The sequence below is a fragment of the Chrysemys picta genome, chromosome 7 (genome assembly GCF_011386835.1).
Source record: "Chrysemys picta bellii isolate R12L10 chromosome 7, ASM1138683v2, whole genome shotgun sequence".
In the NCBI taxonomy this organism is placed as follows: Eukaryota; Metazoa; Chordata; order Testudines; family Emydidae; genus Chrysemys; species Chrysemys picta.
Window position 1 is genome coordinate 28,074,660 of NC_088797.1, and position 19,936 is coordinate 28,094,595.

A 19,936-nucleotide genomic window follows, 5' to 3' on the forward strand; every position below is an offset into this window, starting at 1 on the left:
GTGGAAGTTGCCATACCAACTCTAAGAGGCTAATTAATTAAGATGAGCTGTTAGCAGCAGGAGAAAAAATACTTTTGTAGTGATAATCAAGATGGCCCATTCCAGACAGTTGACAAGAAGGTGTGAGGATACTTAACATTGGGAAATAGATTCAATTTGTGTAATGACCCAGCCACTCCCAGTCTCTATTCAAGCATAACATTCAAAAAACAGAATGAGAACACTTCAACCTCTCTGGTCACTGAGTAACAGACTTAAAGGTGGCAATTTTGCAACAGAAAAGCTTCAAAAACAGATTCCAACAAGAAACTGCTGAACTAGAATTAATTTGCAAACTAGATACCATTAACTTGGGTTAGAATAGAGACTGGGAGTGGCTGGGTCATTACACAAATTGAATCTATTTCCCCATATTATGTATCCTCACACCTTCTTGTCAATTGTCTAAAATGGGCCATCTTGATTATCACTACAAAAGTTTTTTTTTTCTCCTGCTGATAATAGCTCATCTTAATTAATTAGCCTCTTACAGTTGGTATGGCTACTTCCACCTTTTCATGTTCTTTCTATGCATATATATTTCTTACTATATGTTCCATTCTATACATCTGATGAAGTGGGCTGTAGCCCACAAAAGCTTATGCTCAAATAAATTTGTTAGTCTCTAAGGTGCCACAAGTATGCCTGTTCTTTTTATTATAGTTTTGGTAATCTTAATTTATTTGCAACAAAATCTTGTAGCACGATTTCACTATAAAACTAACTTTCCCTTTTATGAAGATGTTTTTTTTTATGGATTCTCCTTTGCATCTTGAATGCCAAACTTATTTTCAGCTGAAATAGAACATAAACAATATTATAAAATTCTTCACATATTCCTTACAAACATTATTTAATTGTCGTAAGATAAATCAGATGGGGAAATTGAGACAGACAAAGGGACAAATTCAGAAGTTATATGTCAGGTGGAGTAAGTTAGATGCCCTTGCATTAAATTCCGTCTCTTGAATCTACTTACACCCAGTCTCCCAACAAATTAGTCAGTCTAAATACGTCTAAGGGGATGTAACTTACACGTTGAAGAGGCCGAACTGTATCTAAAAACAGGATGATGCTATCTTTGTAGCTGTTAGTGGACTGGGAACTGTACTATATATGCAAACAGGTCCTTTCTGATTGCCTTGCATGGCAGCCTTCCAGTAGGAGAGTGATAACTTTTATGGAATAGTCATGAAAACAAAATAACAGACATAGTGGCCTGAATTCTGGCTTTGCTTGCCATGTCAAATTTGTTGCGTACAACAGTCAACACAGAGGCGGAGGATTGAGTACTGTGGGCACAGTCTCTTCTCTTTTATAGAGATTCAGTGAAGAATTATATTGTCCTGCATCTAAACTATATCATCCACTGTGTAAATAAAATTCACCTCAAATTTGGGCCAATTTTTTTTCCTCTGGCCTCCCATCTCACATGTCAGTTTGGACTCTGCAATGGACAAGCATATTTTCTGAGTGAGTTGGGGTGGAAGCATGTGTCAAAAATCAAATAAAGAAAGGTGGTTACAGTATTATGGAGAAACAGGTGGGAGGCTGGGAGCTTGGGGCTCTGCTTTCTGGTCTTCCTTCAGCAGGTGCTGTCCAGCAACGAAGTACACCCTCATCTGTGTTTGTAAATGTTCCAAATGCGGGGGCTAGCTCGCTCCTTTCCAGGCTAACCAAGTAGCTGAAAGGAAAACTACACTTTTCTCTAATGCCTCTTAGAGAATGAAATATCTACCAAAACGAAATATATGAAAATGAATTTCCCAGTGAATTTTGAAATACCTGTCACTGTTTTAATACCTCCCTCCAATGAACTGGACTATGTGACTCTGAGGTCTAACCGCTTAGTGATGTTGCATTGTACTTCCCAGCAGGAGGCAGAGTTTCATGAAATAGAATTAGGGCATAGAAAATTCATCCACTGAAATCTGACTCTTCCAATTGAATTTTGAGGTAAATTCTGATGGGGTTAGAGGATGAAATACATATATGCTGTGGCACTTACAAATAGCACATGCTAAAGAAAACATTTCTTCAGATGCAAGAAGAAGTGAGGTTCTTACCCACGAAAGCTTATGCTCCAATACATCTGTTAGTCTTAAAGGTGCCACAGGACCCTCTGTTGCTTCTTACAGATTCAGACTAACACGGCTACCCCTCTGATAAAGAAAACATTGTGACAGATCCTCAGCTTGTGTAAATAGCAACATCTTTACTGACTTCAGTAAAGCCATGCTCATTTACACCACTTTAGGATGTGATCCATTGTACAACAATATACTTGTTATGCCTCACACCCTACAAAGTGACTGGATTGCCGTGGGGCTCACCAATATCCTATCACTGTATCAGAGGACAGAAAAACTGCTACCCTCCCTTCTCCCAGTTACAAACGTTGTTTCATGAAATAGGTGGATTTTTCTCCCTTTCATTTAAAAGTTGAAAATGAATTGTGTGCTTTTATTTTTAAAACTTCTTTAACAATGCATTTAAGCAGTTCTTAAATTAATCCAAGCATTAAAAAATACACCTTAAAATAACTTTTAAACTGTTTTCAATGCTTGCTAGTCGGAACTTGATTTGTCTGTCTCCATTCTGTTTCATGAAATTCTACTTTCCAAGAGTGAAGATGGTGGCTTCTTCCTTGTTGCTTTAAATATTGTATTATATGTCAGATAAACGTTTTTTTTTAAGTAGCTTCCTCATCTTTGCAAGTAGACATCATGATTAGAATCCCGTGTATGCTACTCTGCTGTTTTCCTGTAAAGATGAGCAACCTAAACTGTTCCACAGAGATGAACTCTCTTGTCTTTCTTAAGTTGTAAGTGTTGTTATTAATAATTACTATCATTTCTCTGACCTGACAGGTTTACTAGCAGGGCCGGCTCCAGGCACCAGCTTGGCAAGCAGGTGCTTGGGGCGGCCACTCCGGAGAGGGGCGGCAGGTCCGGCAATTCGGCGGACGGTCCCTCACTCCCACTCGGAGCGAAGGACCTTCCGCTGAATTGCTGCCGCAGATTGCGATAGCGGCTTTTTTCTTTTCTTTTCTTTTCTTTTCTCTTTTTTTTGGCTGCTTGGGGCGGCCAAAACCCTGGAGCCGGCCCTGTCTACTAGTCTAGGCCAACTTGGAAATCTCATGAGAATAGCACTCCTATGCGCTCTCTCCACCTCCATCCAGACTGAAACTAGGAAATTTCGAGTCCATTTTTCTTTGCTCGATTGTACCTTCAAACCCCTTATCAAAGATTTGTGGGATGGGCAAAGATTAAAACTAGTTAATACCAAACTGTTTGCCCATCCCTAGGAGAAGGCTGATAGGCTAATGTAATTAGCTACATTAAACAATCTTACCCTATCAAAGTTAATTTCTATTAAGGATTTATTTTATCTGACAGATAAACATTAAATGTACATATATAAATATCTGAAAGTCTCCCTACAGATGTTAACTTTCACTAACGTATAGAACTGACATGTGCGGCCATATTCTGATCTGTTACTCTAGTTTTACATCTTATATTATCTAAATCAGGCTATTGACCATTGTGTCAATCCCTTTGAATTAGTGCACTAATAATTTTGTTTGTAAAATGTTTATACATGTCTTCCAATTTTCTTGTGCTTTCCATTAAGTTCCTTCTTTGTGCAGGACTCCCGGTAGGGCCAGTTAAGCAGTGAGAAAGAGAGGAGGCTCTTCTGTCAATCATTAACACATTTTAAAGGAGAGCTTTAGGAGTGAGGTACAATAAAAGGAGAGCAAACAGGAAATAGAAGTGCGGGTAAACAACAGAAAAGAGTTGATGCAAAATGTAGATGGGAAATATGGAGAGAGGTGATAAGGGATACATGAGAAATACAAAGATGTTACATGGAACACAGAAGAAACCAATCGCTTTGCTGTAAGTTACCATTTCATTCCTGGGCTGCTGCATGCCTCCTTTGGGTGATTTACCAGGGTTTAGTGGCTGAGGATGAAATGAGGTTCACATTGAGGAATCCAGAATATTTCAGTCCATACATTGATAACCAAGCTGGGTTGGGCATGACCTCCCTTCCCCAGTCTGTGCTGTGGTAGCACTGAACTATTTGCCAGGTCCATTATGGATTTTTTTTTAGCCTTCAGATATCCTGAAGCAGGATAATGGAGTTGCCAGACTAATGGCATATCCAATTCCTATTTCTTTGCTGATGGTTCTTTCTTTAGAGCCCAAAATCTGTAGCTCTTGCTAAGAAAGAAGTTGTTCCTAGTGAATTGGCTCAGCCTCTCATTTTTCATAAATAAATCTGGAGGGTTTTTTTCCTATTTAAAATGTAAGTAGTACAATTCTATAAAATGCATTGCAGGAAGTCTAATCACAAAGGCATAAGGAATATGCTTCCTTTTCAGGTTGATTGAAGGCACTTGGCCTTGGGCCTTACTTAAAGCATGCAGGTATGTGATATAAATGTACAGCTTGTGTTTATTTCTTACCTAAATAAATCAAGAGGCTCTGAGAGTAACCACGAGAGAGATGCTCTAATGTGATGCTAGCAGAGTCCTTATGTGCTCTTACTCTAGAGAGCATATAGCTCCCGCATCCTGCCCCACTTTGTAGAAATCAGAGAAGGGTGGAGGAAGGCCTACAAGACTTTCTATTCCATCTCCTTACCAATGTGGGATTGTGATCCACAGTATATTTTTCTAGTGTATTGTCCAGTTTACTTCTAAAATGCCAAGCAACAAGGCTTCTACTCCTCCACTGGGGAGACTAATCTCCAATCTGATAGATTTCACTGTAAGGAATTTTTTTCTAATACCCAAAACTTTCCTTTCCACATGTTTAGTTCATTACTGTGTTTGTGTTCCCTTGCATCTAATTTTTTTCCTCCATCGTTGATGCCTACACTGTTCAATATTTGGAGATAGTTTTCATCTCCCGAATTGCCCCTTTATTTGTTGCTTTGCTAAATGATACATATTAAACTGCTTAGACCCTATTTTTGCAGGCTGTTCCATCCAAGGCTGAAATCAATGGATCTTTGCACCGGTGTCGTGGTTTGGCGCTTCACAATGGCTTGCATAATTGGGGCAAGAATTTGGGCCCTAGCCAGCCCTACTCCCAAAGGGCCTCCTCTCCTGCTGCTCTTTCCAAGAGGAACAATAATCCCCAAATCTGTTATGTTGTAGGAAAGAAACTGAAATCCCTTTTCCAGGAAAACACATTGCGTGAAATCTTGGCCCCACTGAAGTCAATGCCAAACTCCCATTTATTTCAATAGGGCCAGGATTTCTCCCATTGTAGTTTTACAGAGTATGACATAATGTAAATGGGAAATCTGATTTATTTATTTATTAGTAGTATAGCAGGAGTTGCCGATGAGCCCCAGTCATAAACAAGGACACCATTGTGTTAGGTACTGTACAAACATTGAACAAAAAAAAGTCTTAATTTGGCTGTTGTAGATGCGTGTCCTGTTCCCCTTCTCCTTTCTATTTATACTGTAAACAGGAAACAGTTGGTTGTTTTTTTTTTTTTTTTTTAAATAATGTCTCCTTATTTACACAGAGTAAGTTATTCCATTTTTGGTAACAAGATCTTTAACTATGGAGTTCAGTCATTTGAACGTAGATATTCCTTTAAACAGTGAGTCCTGATCAGATATGCCAGCCTATAATGACAAAGCAAATTCCTAGACTGTTTGAATGAGGGGGAACTAGTTTGTTTACTTATCATGAGTCAAATGTCAGACAGCTACTCTGTAGATGTAATGAAGTTACTTTTAAAAGTGTGTGTAGTGTAGAGATTTGCTAACGTTTATCTAACTAAAACTGTGATCAGATAGAGGTAAAGGCTTGGCTTAAACAAGCACAAGCAAAGATCTTCATAAGTAAGGCTGAAATCAGAGTGGCTGAATCAAAACCCTAGATCCAAATAGCCCCAAACTTTGCAGCATTTGAAATCTAGATCTGGTGCTAAATTTTGCAACTTGGGTCAGTCTCTAGCTGAAACACTTCTGTAAACTACCCACTTTGTGCTTAGGAATTGGATTGCATCTGTTATCCAAAGTAACTCATTAATGGGATTCCTGCAACACTATGATGAGATGGAAGACTGTGTATGTGTGTCTGCAGCAGTTTTCAATGGACTATCCATTCATTAGGGAAAGGGTGGTAGTCTCCCTGTGTAAAGGCTGCAACAAGCTTCAAATATAAAGCTGTTTTGCCCCTTAATATTTTGGCTTGGAAAATAGGTTTGGTCTGGAAATTGCCAGATTTACCCCGAAAACAAAGAATTATTCTTGTTGACTTGTTTTCTGCAAAGTTTAAAAAAAATCACATAATTTTTGAGTAAGAGGTCATTTAAAATATACCTTGACTTGAATTTTTTTTTTTCTCTAACATCTGTTTGGGTCCCTCTAGCTCAAAAACAGCTGGTAAGTTATCCTCCAAGCTTTCTAGAAAATTAAATCTCCTTAAACTCCTGGGCCAGCTATATTTGAAGAAAACAGGTTGAAGTTAAGCAAAAATATGAATACATTTTTTGTGCAGCTATCCTTGGGCTCTGTCCTGTTCCCAGTGATTTCAGTGGGAGTTTATTTACCATTGCTGCCTTTGGGAGCAGGTTCAGGCCCTGCATGAGCATGTTGTACTCTATGGGCTGTTGGTTGCTCCTTAGAAAGAGCATAAGAGTGTTTATGTAGATAACCGTGAACAGATACCTTCCTTTAGCTCCTGCGCTCAAGTCCTGTGTGTGTTAGCAGACCCATACTGGACCCTCATGCTCTATCTCAGAGATGAGGCTCTTTTCTCAGCTCTGTGGCAAATTTTCTACGTAATCTTTAGCAAGTCACTTAAATTACATTCACCAGTTACCTGATCTGAAAAAACGACTTGCGCGTGTTCTCCACGGGTCAAGGGAGCCTTTTAGTGGGAGAGGCAGTTGTAATTGTTGTTTTGCTAGATCAGGGGTCTCAAACTCCTGGCCCGCGGGCCATCTGCAGCCCGCGAGCCTCCCCAATGTGGCCCACAGGGCTCCAGCAGTTTTGGGGCCGGGTCTCTCCCTTGACCCCACCTGTCGCCCCCGGGCGCTCCCCACTCGGGCCCTGGCAGTGCAGCAGAGCTGAGTGGCGTCTGCCTGCTCGCTCCAGTGGCTGCTGGCCTCCTCCCTGTGGCCCCGGGGTGTGGCTGTGCCTCCGTGCGCTGCCTCAGGCCCGAGCGCCCCTGCGGCTGATGGGACTCTACAGGGGAGGTGCCTGGGGGCAGAAGCACGCAGAGGCCCCCGGCCTGCCCCGCCTTGGAGCCCCAGGTAAGCGCCGCACCCCAACCCCCTCCCAGAGCCTGCACCCCCACTCCCTTCCCACACACCCCTCCCACCCCGAACTCCCTACCAGAGCCTGCACCCCCTCCCCCATAACTCTCCTGCCCCCAAACTCCCTCTGAGCCTGCACCCCAATCCCCTACCCCCTCCCCCACCCAAACTCTGTCCCAGAGCCTTAGGCAGGTGGGGGGGGGGGGAGTTTTTTTGGGGGGGCGGGTTCTGGGAGGATTTGAGGACTGGCACTGGCCCTAAGGTAAATTGAGTTTGAGAATCCTGTGCTAGATCTTGGAGTTTCCTCTTACAGAATGTGTCATCTATTTGAACAAGCACTTTTTAAAATGGGTTTTGTATTTTGAGATCCACTGGTGAAAGAACCTGAAGAGCGTGAAGGTGCAGCACAGCCTGGGGGCGGGGCGTGTGGCTATGGTGGCTTTAAGTTCCTTTTGTGCCCTCTTGATCCTGGGCTGCTACAGGCATGGGAGAGGCCCCCTTTCCCCCAGCATAATTTACATAGACTCCCTAGGCCAGGCTACGTTACAGCTCCCCTATGAGCCACAGCCCAGAATCTCTACAATTGTTCCAAGCTGCAGCCCCAGCCCAAACACTCCCTTCCTGCCCTTGGCATGCCTCCTGACAATTCGGACTTGCAAGGGGGTCCTTGGAGGAGAGCCTAACAGCTGTCCTCTGCAGTGTCTGTAATGAGGGAATCCCTCCCATGGCCTGACACTGGACTTTTGGGCGTCCTTTACACCATTTTAGGCCTCTTGCTTGGTATTAAGGGGCTGGAGTGGAGGTGAGGGTCTCACCCAGAGCTTTTGTACATTACTTTACTTTATACTTGAAGTTAATAATGTGCTTATATAGAAGGTGCGTAATGTCCTTAATTATTTATGTCCTTGCTCTTAAGTGCTTAGGTTTTGTAGATGATGTGCTAGGTAAGGACATATTTGCCAGTCAGCAGCCTTATTACTTTTTGGTTGTGGAATTTGATTTAGGTTAAAATGTTAAAGCTAGGACAAAAGTTAAGCAACTAACTCCATATTTAGATATCTAAATGAGTGGCCTGACTTTCAGTGGTGCGGAGCATCTGAAGCGCCCACTGAAATCAGTGGAGTTGCCTCTATTTATGTCACACAGAGCCACATTCATTGCTGTGCTGTTTGCACAATTACAGCAAGAACAGAGTTTAGGATGGGGGGTCTCTAAAAGGTGCTAATATGAGCACAACAATTTTTCTTATGCAGGAAGCAGGAAACTTATTTTGAGTTTCTAGCTCATGGTTACAATAGTGGTCAGAATCCCCAGGCGGCCCTCTGAGGCAGGAGCAGATGTAGGCTGCAGCACAGGCTGGCTAGAAGCAGGATCAAGGGCAGTCTGTTGAAACTACTGGCAATGGGAGTGTTTGCAGCCAGGTAGTGATGCTGAGTGGATTCTGCCCTTTGCTATTCCTAGGTTTGGCAACTTTGTTCCCTTTTCCTGGTTGTGATGTTGGACTCCGCTGGTTGTTCCTTATCTTAGGTTATTGTGTGAAAACTTTTGCAAAAAGATGAATCTTCAACATGGCCTGAAAATGATTAAACAGGAAGGAGGGTGTGTGTGTGTGTGTGTGTGTGTGTGTGTGATTTCTTCCAGTGAGCCCTATTGTCCATTATTTATTATTTGTATTACAGTGCTAGGCACTGTACAAACAGAACAAAAAAAGACCAACATGCTGTATCTCCAGTGCTTGTGAGTTTCATTGTGAACACTTCCTGCTGCAATGTCCCACACAAACATAGCTCAGTTATGGATGGAGAGGCTGAAACTTAACTTGTTGAAAGCCTTAAAGATTAGGGCCTGGTTTTGAATTGATGTCACTGGTACACACCAGTATTGGCCTCTGACATGGCATGAGGTGAATGATGCATCATTTTATGTAACCGCTCATTAAAAATACATTTTCAAATACCTGAATGTGTTGTTACTTACAGTCATATAACATGGTTCACAAGCTTATATAATTAGTAATAACAGAGGGAGTACGAAATTGAGATGCAAGGAAAGGGTAGTGGAGGAAGAACTGATTTAATATTAAACTTTGAAGCATTTGATTAAGTCAAAAATTGCTTTTTCCTTCAGATATTATCTCTTGGAGATTCATAGATTATATAAGACCAGTGAGGATCATTGTGAATCATTTAGCCTGACCTACATGAGGCAAGCCATAGGACTTCCCTGAATTAATTCCTGTTTGAACTAGAGCAGCATCTCCTTTATAAAAACATGCAATCTTGATTTAAAGATTTCCAGTGATGAAGAATCCACCACCACTTTTGGTAAGTTGTTCCAATGATTAATTACCCACACTGTTAATAATTTATGCCTTGTTTCTAGTCTAAATTTGTCTATCTTCAACTTCCACCAATTGGGTCTTGTTAGACCTTTGTCTGCTAGATTAAAGAACCCATTGTCAAATATTTGTTCCCCATGTAGGTACTTACAGACTCTGATCAAGTCACCCCTTATCCTTCTCTTTGTTAATCTTAACAGATTGAGCTCCTGGAGTTTCTCACTATAAAGCATCTATTCCAATCCTTTCCAACATCCTTCTTGAAGTGTGGACACTAGAACTGGACACAGTATTCCAGTAGAAGTCGCCCCACTGCCAAATACAGATGTAATAGAACCTCTGTACTACTACTTAGAGGTGCCGACTTTCTAATGTGCCGAGAGGTGCTCGACCCCCCCACTCTGCCCCAGGCCCTGCCCCCACTCTACCCCTTCCCCCCCAGACCCTGCCCCACCTCTTCCCACCCCATTCCACTCCCTCCCCCAAGCACACTGTGCCCTCACTCTTCCCTCCAGCGCTCCTGCAAACCACAGAACAGGTGAGTGCAGCAGGTGGGAGGCACTGGCAGGGAGGGGGAGGTGTTGATCCGCGGGGCCTGTGGCGGGCAGGAGGTGCTGGGGGGAGCTGATGGGGGGACTGATGGTGGGTGGTCAGCTTTCTTCCAGTCCTCTGGAACTTCACCAGTGTTCCAGGACTTATTCATAATGAACAATAATGGTTCAGAGAGCTCCTTGGCCAGCTCTTTTAAAACTCTTGAATGAAAGTTATCCAGATTTGCTGATTTAAAAATATCTAACTTCAGTATCTGCTATTTAACATCCTCTTTAGTTAGTGTTAGTTGAAATGCAAAGTATTTCATCACCATAAGATAAGAATACATCACCTAGCTTTTTCCCAAATACAGAACAAAAATATTTATTGAACACTTGTGCCTTTTCTCTTTTATTGACAAGTCTATCATTTCCATCTAGTAATGAACTGCTAACATGCCTTTTGTTCCTAATATACTTTTTTAAAAAAATCCTTATTTTCCTTAACTATGCAGGCCATAGATTTTTCCCCTTGTCCTTCTGCTTCCCTATCAATTTTTACAGTTCCTAGTTTCTAATTAATATTCATTGCTATCAACTTCCCCTTTCTTCCATTTGTAATATATTTAACCAGTGTAGCCTCCTTTTTCTTCTTACTAGAGGCAAAAAAATGTTCTTAAGAAATTCCGATTATAATTCACATTTTCTGTTTAAATTACTTCTTTCAGATGATTTGGCTCATAGCTGTTTTCAACTTTATAAAATTGGCCATTTTAAAGCAAAAGTGTGTGTGTGTGTGTGTGTATATATATATATAAAAAGAACAGGAGTACTTGTGGCACCTTAGAGACTAACAAATTTATTAGAGCATAAGCTTTCGTGGACTACAGCCCACTTAGTGAGTTGTAGTCCACGAAAGCTTATGCTCTAATAAATTTGTTAGTCTCTAAGGTGCCACAAGTACTCCTGTTCTTTTTGCGGATACAGACTATCACGGCTGCTACTCTGAAACCTATATATATATATATGTGTGTGTGTGTGTGTGTACTCTGTGTGTATTACTGGGTTGGACTTTATTATATTAGCACATAACAAATGTAAATCATGATCACTTGCACCTAAGTAACCACTAATTTTTAGTTATGTGATCATCTGTCAAAACAAGTTCTAATGTAGACTTCAACCATGTTGGATGCAACACTTTTTGAGTTAGGAAATTATCTACAATTTTCAGAAAGTCCAATGACCTTTTAGTACTTGCAACATGAGACCTCTAGTGTATGCAGATAGACGTATCCCATGATAACGTAGGGTTGTTGTTTTTTCATACACCTTATAGACAGGTGCTTCAGGAGCTGTTCATCCTGTTCTCTAGTGGTTTGGTGTGTGTAGCAGACACTAGCTAGTACCCCATCTTGAATTTCCCTGTTTGGACATTGATCCATTAGCATTCAAGATCACTTGCTTCTGAGTTGTCAGTGACTTGGAAACAGGTAATGTCATTTTTGACTTAGAGTGCCACTCTTGCTACATTTTTGTCTGCTCAGTCCTTCCTAAATAGGTTATATCCATTGATTTTAATATTCTGACCATGCAAATCTTCCCACCAGGTTTCAGTAATATCAAATAGGTCTAATTTATGTCTTAAGAGGAATTGGAATTGCTCATTTATTTACCTGTCTCTTAGCATTGGCATATAGGCAATTTCTTCTTTTCACCTCCTTTGATAGTACTATTATGACTCTTGGGCACAATTTGAAACTTGTCATGTAACTCTTGGTCAATTGTGAGTCAGTAAAAGTTTCCCATATCTCACAATTAAGCAATAAGATGTAGCAAATGGGCACACTTCAGAAAAGATGCTGTTTAACACTGAATGCAACAATTTCAGTGGATTGGGTTGTGCTCTATAATCTAAACTATACAGCAATTGTCACAGTTCAGGGTAAGTGCACCTGTAGTTCACCTCTGTGGTCCAGCAAGGGCACCTACTAGAGCAGGGGCAGGCAAACTTTTTGGCCTGAGGGCCACATCGGGTTTTGTAAATTGTATGGAGGGCTGGTTAGGGGAGGGGGTCGTGGCCTGCCCCACCATCTGCCCCCTCCAGGACTCCTGCCCCATCCAACCCCCCTGTTCCCTGACGGCCCCCCGGGACCCCTGCCCCATCCACACACACCCGCTCCCTGTCCCCTGACCACCCCCAGATCCCCGCTGCCCCATCCAACCCCTCCTCTCATTCCTGATGTGTCCCCGCCTGGGACCCCTGCCCCATCCAGCCCCTCCTCTCATTCCTGACGGTCCCCCCAGGACCCCTGCCCCATCCAACCCCCCCTCCTTCCTGACTGCCCCCCCCCCGGGACCTCTGCCCCCATTTAATTCCGTTCCCCCCCCGACCACCGCAACCCCTATCCACACCCCTGCCCCCTGACCACCACACCAAACTCCCCTGCCCTCTATCCAACCCCCCCTGCTCCGTGCCCCCTTACCACGCTGCCTGGAGCACCAGTGGCTGGCGGCCCTACAGCCATGTTGCCTGGTTGGAGCCGGGCCATGCCGACACTGCCACCATGCAGCTCAGGGCACCAGGGGGTCAGGCCAGCGGTGGAGCGAGCTGAGGCTGCGGGGGAGGGGTCGGGGGTGAGCCTCTCGGGCCAGGAGCTCGGGGGCCGGGCAGGACGGTCCCGCAGGCCAGATGTGGCCCGCGGGCCGTAGTTTTCCCACCTCTATACTAGAGGCTACAGGCTCCTTCAGCTCTCACCTCTCCTGAGTAGAGACCTGCATCTCTCCCCCTCCTGAATGGAGTATTTCCACACTACACATTTCCCTGCCTACATTGTGAATCCCCCAGCAAGTCAGAATGTCTAAGCAGGCCAGCTTTGCTTTTTTCCTCAAGGATAGTAAACACATAATTGCCTGCTACACAGTTAAGTTACTACATCACTCTTTCTAAACACATTTATTCTTAAGGTAAAAGCATTACAGAGAAAACATATTAAAAACAAAAAAGAATATACACGCATGCTAATAAACTTATCAGAGATCACCCCTAACTCTAACAAAGCCTCTGGCTGGGAACCATTCCTCCAAGCCACAACCAGGGGATTTTCTGTGGTCACAAGTTCATAACAGATTCATAAGAGTGCTTGTTCTGAGGGAAAGCTGTTAGTTACTCCTTTATCCAGTCTAGGTCTTTGAAAGGACTGTGAGTAGGTAATCAGCCAGATCAAAGGTCCCTTCTTCAGGGCAATGCCTCAAACGGCTGAGTTCTTGCATAACCTGATGCGTTATGAGCTTCAAGGAATTTTAAACAAGGTGCCAGACAAGAAGGCATTTTCAGGACTAACGAAATTAAGTGAGTTTCCTAGGAAAAAGGGGAGGGGGAATGCAAAGTCCCACCTTTTGGACCCACACTTTTGAAGCTATGTCCTGAAGAGAGAGCCATTATCTGGCTGATTAGCTATTCACAGTCTCTGCATATCAAAGACCCAGGCTGGGTAAAGGAAAGACTAACCTATGCATAGGTGTTCTTGTTCTAAGCAAAAGGTATAATGAACTTGTAACCATAGCAAAACACCTGTATGGGGATTGACAGACTGACTCTTACCACAGCTTTTTTTGGAGGTGGGGTGATTTCTGATAAGCTTATTAGCATGCAAGTAGGCTCCTTTATTGTTTTAATACTTTTTTTGTGCAATGCTTTCACCTTAAGAATAAATCTGCCTACTTTGGAAAAGCTGTGTGGTACCTTATAACTGTGGACGTTTATGCTGTTTACAGTCTCTGAGGGGAAAGCAAAGCAGGGCTGAGTAGGCAGTCTGAATTGCTGGGGAATTCAGTGTAGGCAGGGAACTGTGCAGCCTGAAAAAACCCCAGTCACGAGGGAGAGTCAGACATGGGTCTGTGACCAAGAGAGAGAGGATGGCGGGGGAGCCATGAGCCTAAAAGTGGGTGCCCCTGCTGAACCAAAGAGCAGGAATACAGGTGCAGTTTGCCCAGAACTGTGACCGTGGTAACTATTGACTTATTTGTAAATGAGAAGCTGGTTAAATTCTGTCCATCTTCATTCTAAACTCTCTTCTCTGACCTTAAACTTCCAGTAAACTTCCCATCCCCAGAAGAATGCATTTTTTTCTGTGTTCTCTCTATTTTTCTATGGTTTGCTTTATCATTGATTAAATACAGTTATGGCACTGTTCAACAAAGTCCATAGTTTTGATACATTTATGAGACTTCCCCTATGACCAGAAGAAGAGCTCTCTGTAGCTCAAAAGCTTGTCTCTTTCACCAATAGAAGTTGGTCCATTAAAAGATATTACCTCACTCATGTTGTGTCTCTAATATCCTGGGACCAACACAGCCACAAGAACACTGCAAACATTCCCCTCATCCTTGCTTCTTAGAGAAAATCTATTTAGTAAAGAACTTATGGTAGCTTTTTAAAATCTAGGGGATGTAATTTGAATAGTCTGGAGTCAGAAAAATCCTACAATAGCTTTATTTTGTGCTGGTGTTGTGGTGGGCCTTTTAGAGCTGCAAAACTATTATTGGGAGGTGTTTAGTTTTGTAATAGGATGGTTAACTTTTGCAATGAGTACAGAGACTACAAAAGAATAAACTAAAGCTAAGAAGCCAGAAGTATTAGTATGGCCCAAGAAAACCAGTGAAAGAATTTGATCCTAATATAAACTAACAAAAGATGTTTTGGTTACAATGTAGTTTTAAAGTAAACTTACAGGCACTTCAATGGAAATATGACAATTTATACAAGCTGAAGAACTGCCCCTCAATATTTTTCCCACTCTAGTTGTATTCTGAAATTCCTATATATCCATGTCTAAACCAAATTCAGGAATGAGGCAATATCAGTTGAAATTATGCAGAGGATTTATTCAGTGTCTGTTTGATTTTTTTTAAATTTATCAGTTAAGCAAATGAAAATAGATTTTAATTTCCCTTGAGAGGAAGGATGGCCCAATGGTTAGCGTGCTAATCTGTCACATGACCAGAGTTCAATTCCCTCCTCCACCACTGATTACCTTTGTGACCTTGAGCAAGTCACTTAATTTCTCTGTGCCTCCATTCCTCTCATCTGTCAAATGGGGATATCACTGCCCAGCATCACAGGGGTGTTGTGGAGATAACTATATGAAAAACTGATATACCCAGATGCTGTGGTAATGGAGCCTATATATTGTTTCAGAGTAGCAGACGTGTTAGTCTGTATCAGCAAAAAGAAGAACAGGAGTACTTGTGGCACCTTAGAGACTAACACATTTATTAGAGCATAAGCTTTCGTGGACTACAGCCCACTTCTTCGGATGCATCCGAAGAAGTGGGCTGTAGTCCACGAAAGCTTATGCTCTAATAAATGTGTTAGTCTCTAAGGTGCCACAAGTACTCCTGTTCTTCTTTTTGCCTATATATTGTAAATACCAAAGATACATGTTAATACTAAGATAACTTGTCCTTCTACTATATTGAGGCCTAAGTCAACTCCTTCTAACCAAATAGTTGTGGAACGTTGGATGTTTGAGATACAGACCAGCCACAACATTAGCAACCAGAAAATCAACCCACAAAACTTGGGAGAAATTTGGACTCAGGTCTGAAAACTTTGCGACTCAGGCCTATCTCTACCTTCTAGAGATATCTGCAGGCTGCATTCCTGTGACATACATGTAGTGATGTAGGTACCTAAAACATCTCTCTGTTATCTCAAATCTTAAACCTGCCACTGGCTGGTCAGCAATTTGGGAAGTCTGTTGAAATGCACTGGTGGGTGGAGCACAGGAGGGATAGTGAAGTGTATGACCAGACATGCCAAACCACAAAAAACCTGCAGAAATTTGGCTTGTTTTTGGCTTAATTGGCTTGTGAGTTGCTTGTTGGCTAATTTTGGGCATGTAGCTTGTTGCTTCTTTTTTTGATCAGCTCCCAGCAAGCAGGGGCAAGAGGGGGGAGGGAGAGTCAGGGGTGCATAGCAGGCCCACCACAGTCCCAGACTGCAGGCTGGGGGATCTAGTCATATAGAGTGTTGGGGTTCTTAGAGATTGGCTTGTTTTGAAATGGGATTAGCTTGATTTTTGGCTTATTGTGAAAGTCAGAGTGCTTATTTACCATGTGAAAGTTGGCAACTGTGGTGTATGACAAATTGCAATGCCATGTGATAGGCAGCAGCGCTGTCTGTGTGTGTGTGTGTGTAGTATCAGAGGGGTAGCCGTGTTAGTCTGGATCTGTAAAAAGCAACAGTCTTGTGGCACCTTTAAGACTAACAGATATATTGGAGCATAAGCTTTCGTGGGTGAATACCCAATTCATCAGACGCATGTGTGTATATAGGTGTCTGTAAAAATATGTACCCTTGGCTAAGCCTAATAAATAATCATTTTGAAGTTACTATGCAGAAAGGAATGTAATTCAGCTAATCTTTTATGTAAAAGATAAAAATAAATTCTTCAATCCTTTTTTAATCTTCAAAAAACAGTGTGGGAGCTTGGGCCTAGTCCCTTTGTTAGATCTAAAATCCCCAAGGATGCTTTTGTATTCATAGAGTGGATTATAGATCACTTTTATGTTATATATTTGTAAGAGGAGATCGAATCTGGGCCCTTCCTAGTAGGGACCGGGCGGATTCTGCAGCCCTGCCTCCCACAAGGGCTCCTCCCCGGAGGAGAGGCTGAAGGATCAGCGCCGCCATCCCTACACGCGCCATAAGGAGCGTGTCTCGCATGTGCTTGATTTGTAGCCTGGCCCAGAGAGCTGAAATGCAGCCACAGAGGCGATGCACAGGCACCGTGGAAAGAAGCTGTGTCACGCTGCACTGGCAGAAAGCAGCCACTTCTCCCAGAAAGGGGGAAGCTAAGTGGGGTGAGATCCTTTGCAGGGGCTCTTAGCCTGGGAGTTCCTGGAACAGGACCCTGCCCCCTCTGCACTCTCCCCAGCCCCCTAATCCCCGTGGCAACCACCCGCCCCGTCGCAGACCCGCTAATCCCCGCGGCTGGCGGGGGCAGTTCCGGCGCGCTGGCCCCTCCTGTGGGTGGCCCCGCGGCGGGCTGGGTGTGTCTCGCTCCGAGTCGGCAGGCGGCGCGGCTTGTCCCTCACTCTGCTCGGAGCCCAGGCCCGGCCGCTGCCCTCTCAGCCCGCCCGATCCGCCGCGCACTCCCGCTGCTCCATGGAGGCTTATCACAAGCCCGACCAACAGGCGCTGCAGGCCCTGAAGGACGCGGCAAACCGGCTGCGCATCAGCTCCATCCGGGCCACCACCGCCGCCGGCTCCGGGTGAGTCCCGGACTGGGGCCTGGCTCCGGCACCTGCCGCCTCGTGGGGCCTGGCAGCCGCCCCACAGATTCCCGCGCACCCTACTCCGTCCGCCCCCACACACTGTCCCCTCCGGCCTCTGGGAGCCGCCCCACATATTCCCACGCACCCTACTGCGTCCGCCCCCACACACTGTCCCCTCCCGCCTCGTGGGGCCTGGGAGCCGCCCCACAGATTCCCGCGCACCCTACTCCGTCCGCCCCCACACTGTCCCCTCGTGCAGCCTGCTCCCTCCCACCCCATCGCTGCTCCCTCGTGCAAACTGCCCCCTCCAGCTCCGTCCCCTCGTGCAGCCTGCCCCCTCCCACCCCATCGCTGCTCCCTCGTGCAAACTGCCCCCTCCAGCTCCGTCCCCTCGTGCTGCCTGCCCCCTCCCACCCCATCGCTGCTCCCTCGTGCAAACTGCCCCGTCCCGATTCACCCAGTTCCGTCCCCTCATGCAGCCTGCCCCCTGCCGACCCCTCCAGCTCTGCCCCCTCGTGCAAATTCATTCCTTACCCCCCTCCCCCGCACTGTCCCCTGCCGACCTCTTTGTGCAGACTGTCCCTCTGCAGTCCCCCTATCTCTGCTCCCTCGTGCAGACTGCCCCCTACTCATCGTCTATCACTGCCCCCAGTCTGAGGCCTTGCGTGTAATTCTTCCCAGGCCCCCTCCTTCTACCCCTTGTGTCAGTCATCCTTAGCACCTCGCTTTTCCCTTCTTCTGTCCTCCCATTTTCCCAATCTGCAGGTCACCTGGCCAGTGAAATGAAGGGGGCCAGATTCTGCCCTTTGGTATATCTGTGCACCGTCCATTACAGTCTCTGGATTTGAGTCCAGTACTGTCTCACTGGGGTAGCTGAAAGCAGAATTTGCCCCTTGATTTGCCGCCTGACTGAATTACAAAAGCTGCAGCCGGTGACTGCTGAGCCATGTGTAAGGAGTCTGTTTGTGGTGCTGCATGATATTTCTGAGAGCAGCATGCTCCTGTCCTGGGAGCAAATGCACAGTATGGGGTGGGCAGACCTGAGAGAATTTTCATCATTAGGAGATCTGGAGTTTTGAAGCAGTTGCATTTCATAAGCTTGCTATGAGCAAAGCTTGTTATATTAGAATCTCTGTGAGTGTTAAGTGAACTCATCGGTTCAGCTCAGTGAAGCCCTTTCTGTAGGTGCAAAATGTAGCATTTGAGAATTTATATGGAACCATTTTTAGCACATATCAAAAGACCCAGTGCAAAACCTAATTCACTCTAGTTCTTTCGGTTGTATTAATTCTGAGGGATTTGGGGTAGTATTATGTGTGGGTGGGGATATATGTTTACACAGTGCCTTAATTTGTGCCAGGGCTGAGCCCTGGCAATCCAGGCTTGGCAGTTCATAGCCCTGGCACCTCTGGGCTTACTGCATCAGTTATGAATGTAAATAAATTGCTTGGGCCCCAGCACATCCTTCATTCCAAATTAATCACTGTGTTTACATGTGGATTAGAAATTCATGCAGGGTTGGGGGTGTGCAGTTTTGGGTGGAGGTTTATACTGTATTGGGGTGTATGCAAAGGTTTAGAAGCAAGCTGTGTGGGGGAATGGATGTTGATGGGACACAGGTATATAGGGAATGCACATGTGTGATGAAGATAGTGATAAAAAACCTTCCATGTTGGGGATGTTGCTTCAAAAACTAGCCAGTTTAAAGATCAAGGTAGATAACTTAAATATCAGGGATATATGTTCCCTTGCTTCTGAATGTGCTACTTGTGTGGCTATGGCTATATGTTCATGGGGTGAGAGTGGATGTAGTGTTGGTGGAGGGAAGGATTTACACTTTCTCTGGAGTGTTGCCTCTTTTAGTCATGGATTCAGCTTTGATGATGCAAGATTGGACAGGATTCACATTGAGAAAGCGTGCACTTAACAGTTTGACAGTTTAATTATGACCCTTTGGGGGACATCTGATTGTTAACAAAGTGTGTATAGGTTCACTGTACTAGTAAATATACTATGACTGGAAAGAAAGACCAGGAATGCTAAGTTAATGCAGAACTGAAAACCAAAGAATTTATGCCTAGAGCCAAATCTTTTCTTTTTCATTTTGTGCCCATCAGTTGGAACTAATTCTCTACAGAATTTCAAGTTAGCCCAAATGGGATTATCTGCAAAATGCCTGCAGTCTGAAATGGGCAGTTTACTCAGGCCTCTGGACAGGATTTAGTTTAGGCTCTGAAGTTTGCCGGTTCCAGAGTTGGCCTTGCTTTGATCGTACGGTATGGAAAAAATACTATCTGTATTTATTTATATAAAATTAAAGCCAGAGTTTTGGCTGATCATCACACTTAAGCTTTTCCATATGGAACACCGCCTTTTGGTATTCCATCTTTTTGCAATTTACATTTTGTTTACTCCTTTGAAATGTGACTGCAAATGCATCTTTTCAAAAAGAAGAA

The 19,936-nt window shown here is 44.1% G+C and overlaps 1 protein-coding gene across 4 annotated transcripts in view; it reads left to right on the top strand.

The window, feature by feature from the left end:
- The first annotated feature begins 3,773 nt into the window (after positions 1-3,773).
- Positions 3,774-19,936, top strand: part of TKT (transketolase) — a 47,701-nt gene continuing 31,538 nt past the window's right edge. Inside the window, exons 1-2 of one of the 4 annotated variants that reach the window (XM_065551042.1) lie at positions 3,774-3,941; positions 4,430-4,474. In XM_065551042.1, the coding sequence (XP_065407114.1) occupies positions 3,856-3,941; positions 4,430-4,474 (131 nt within the window). In that variant the 5' untranslated portion in view covers positions 3,774-3,855. The other 3 variants (XM_065551043.1, XM_005293200.5, XM_065551044.1) reach the window with 3 other exon arrangements.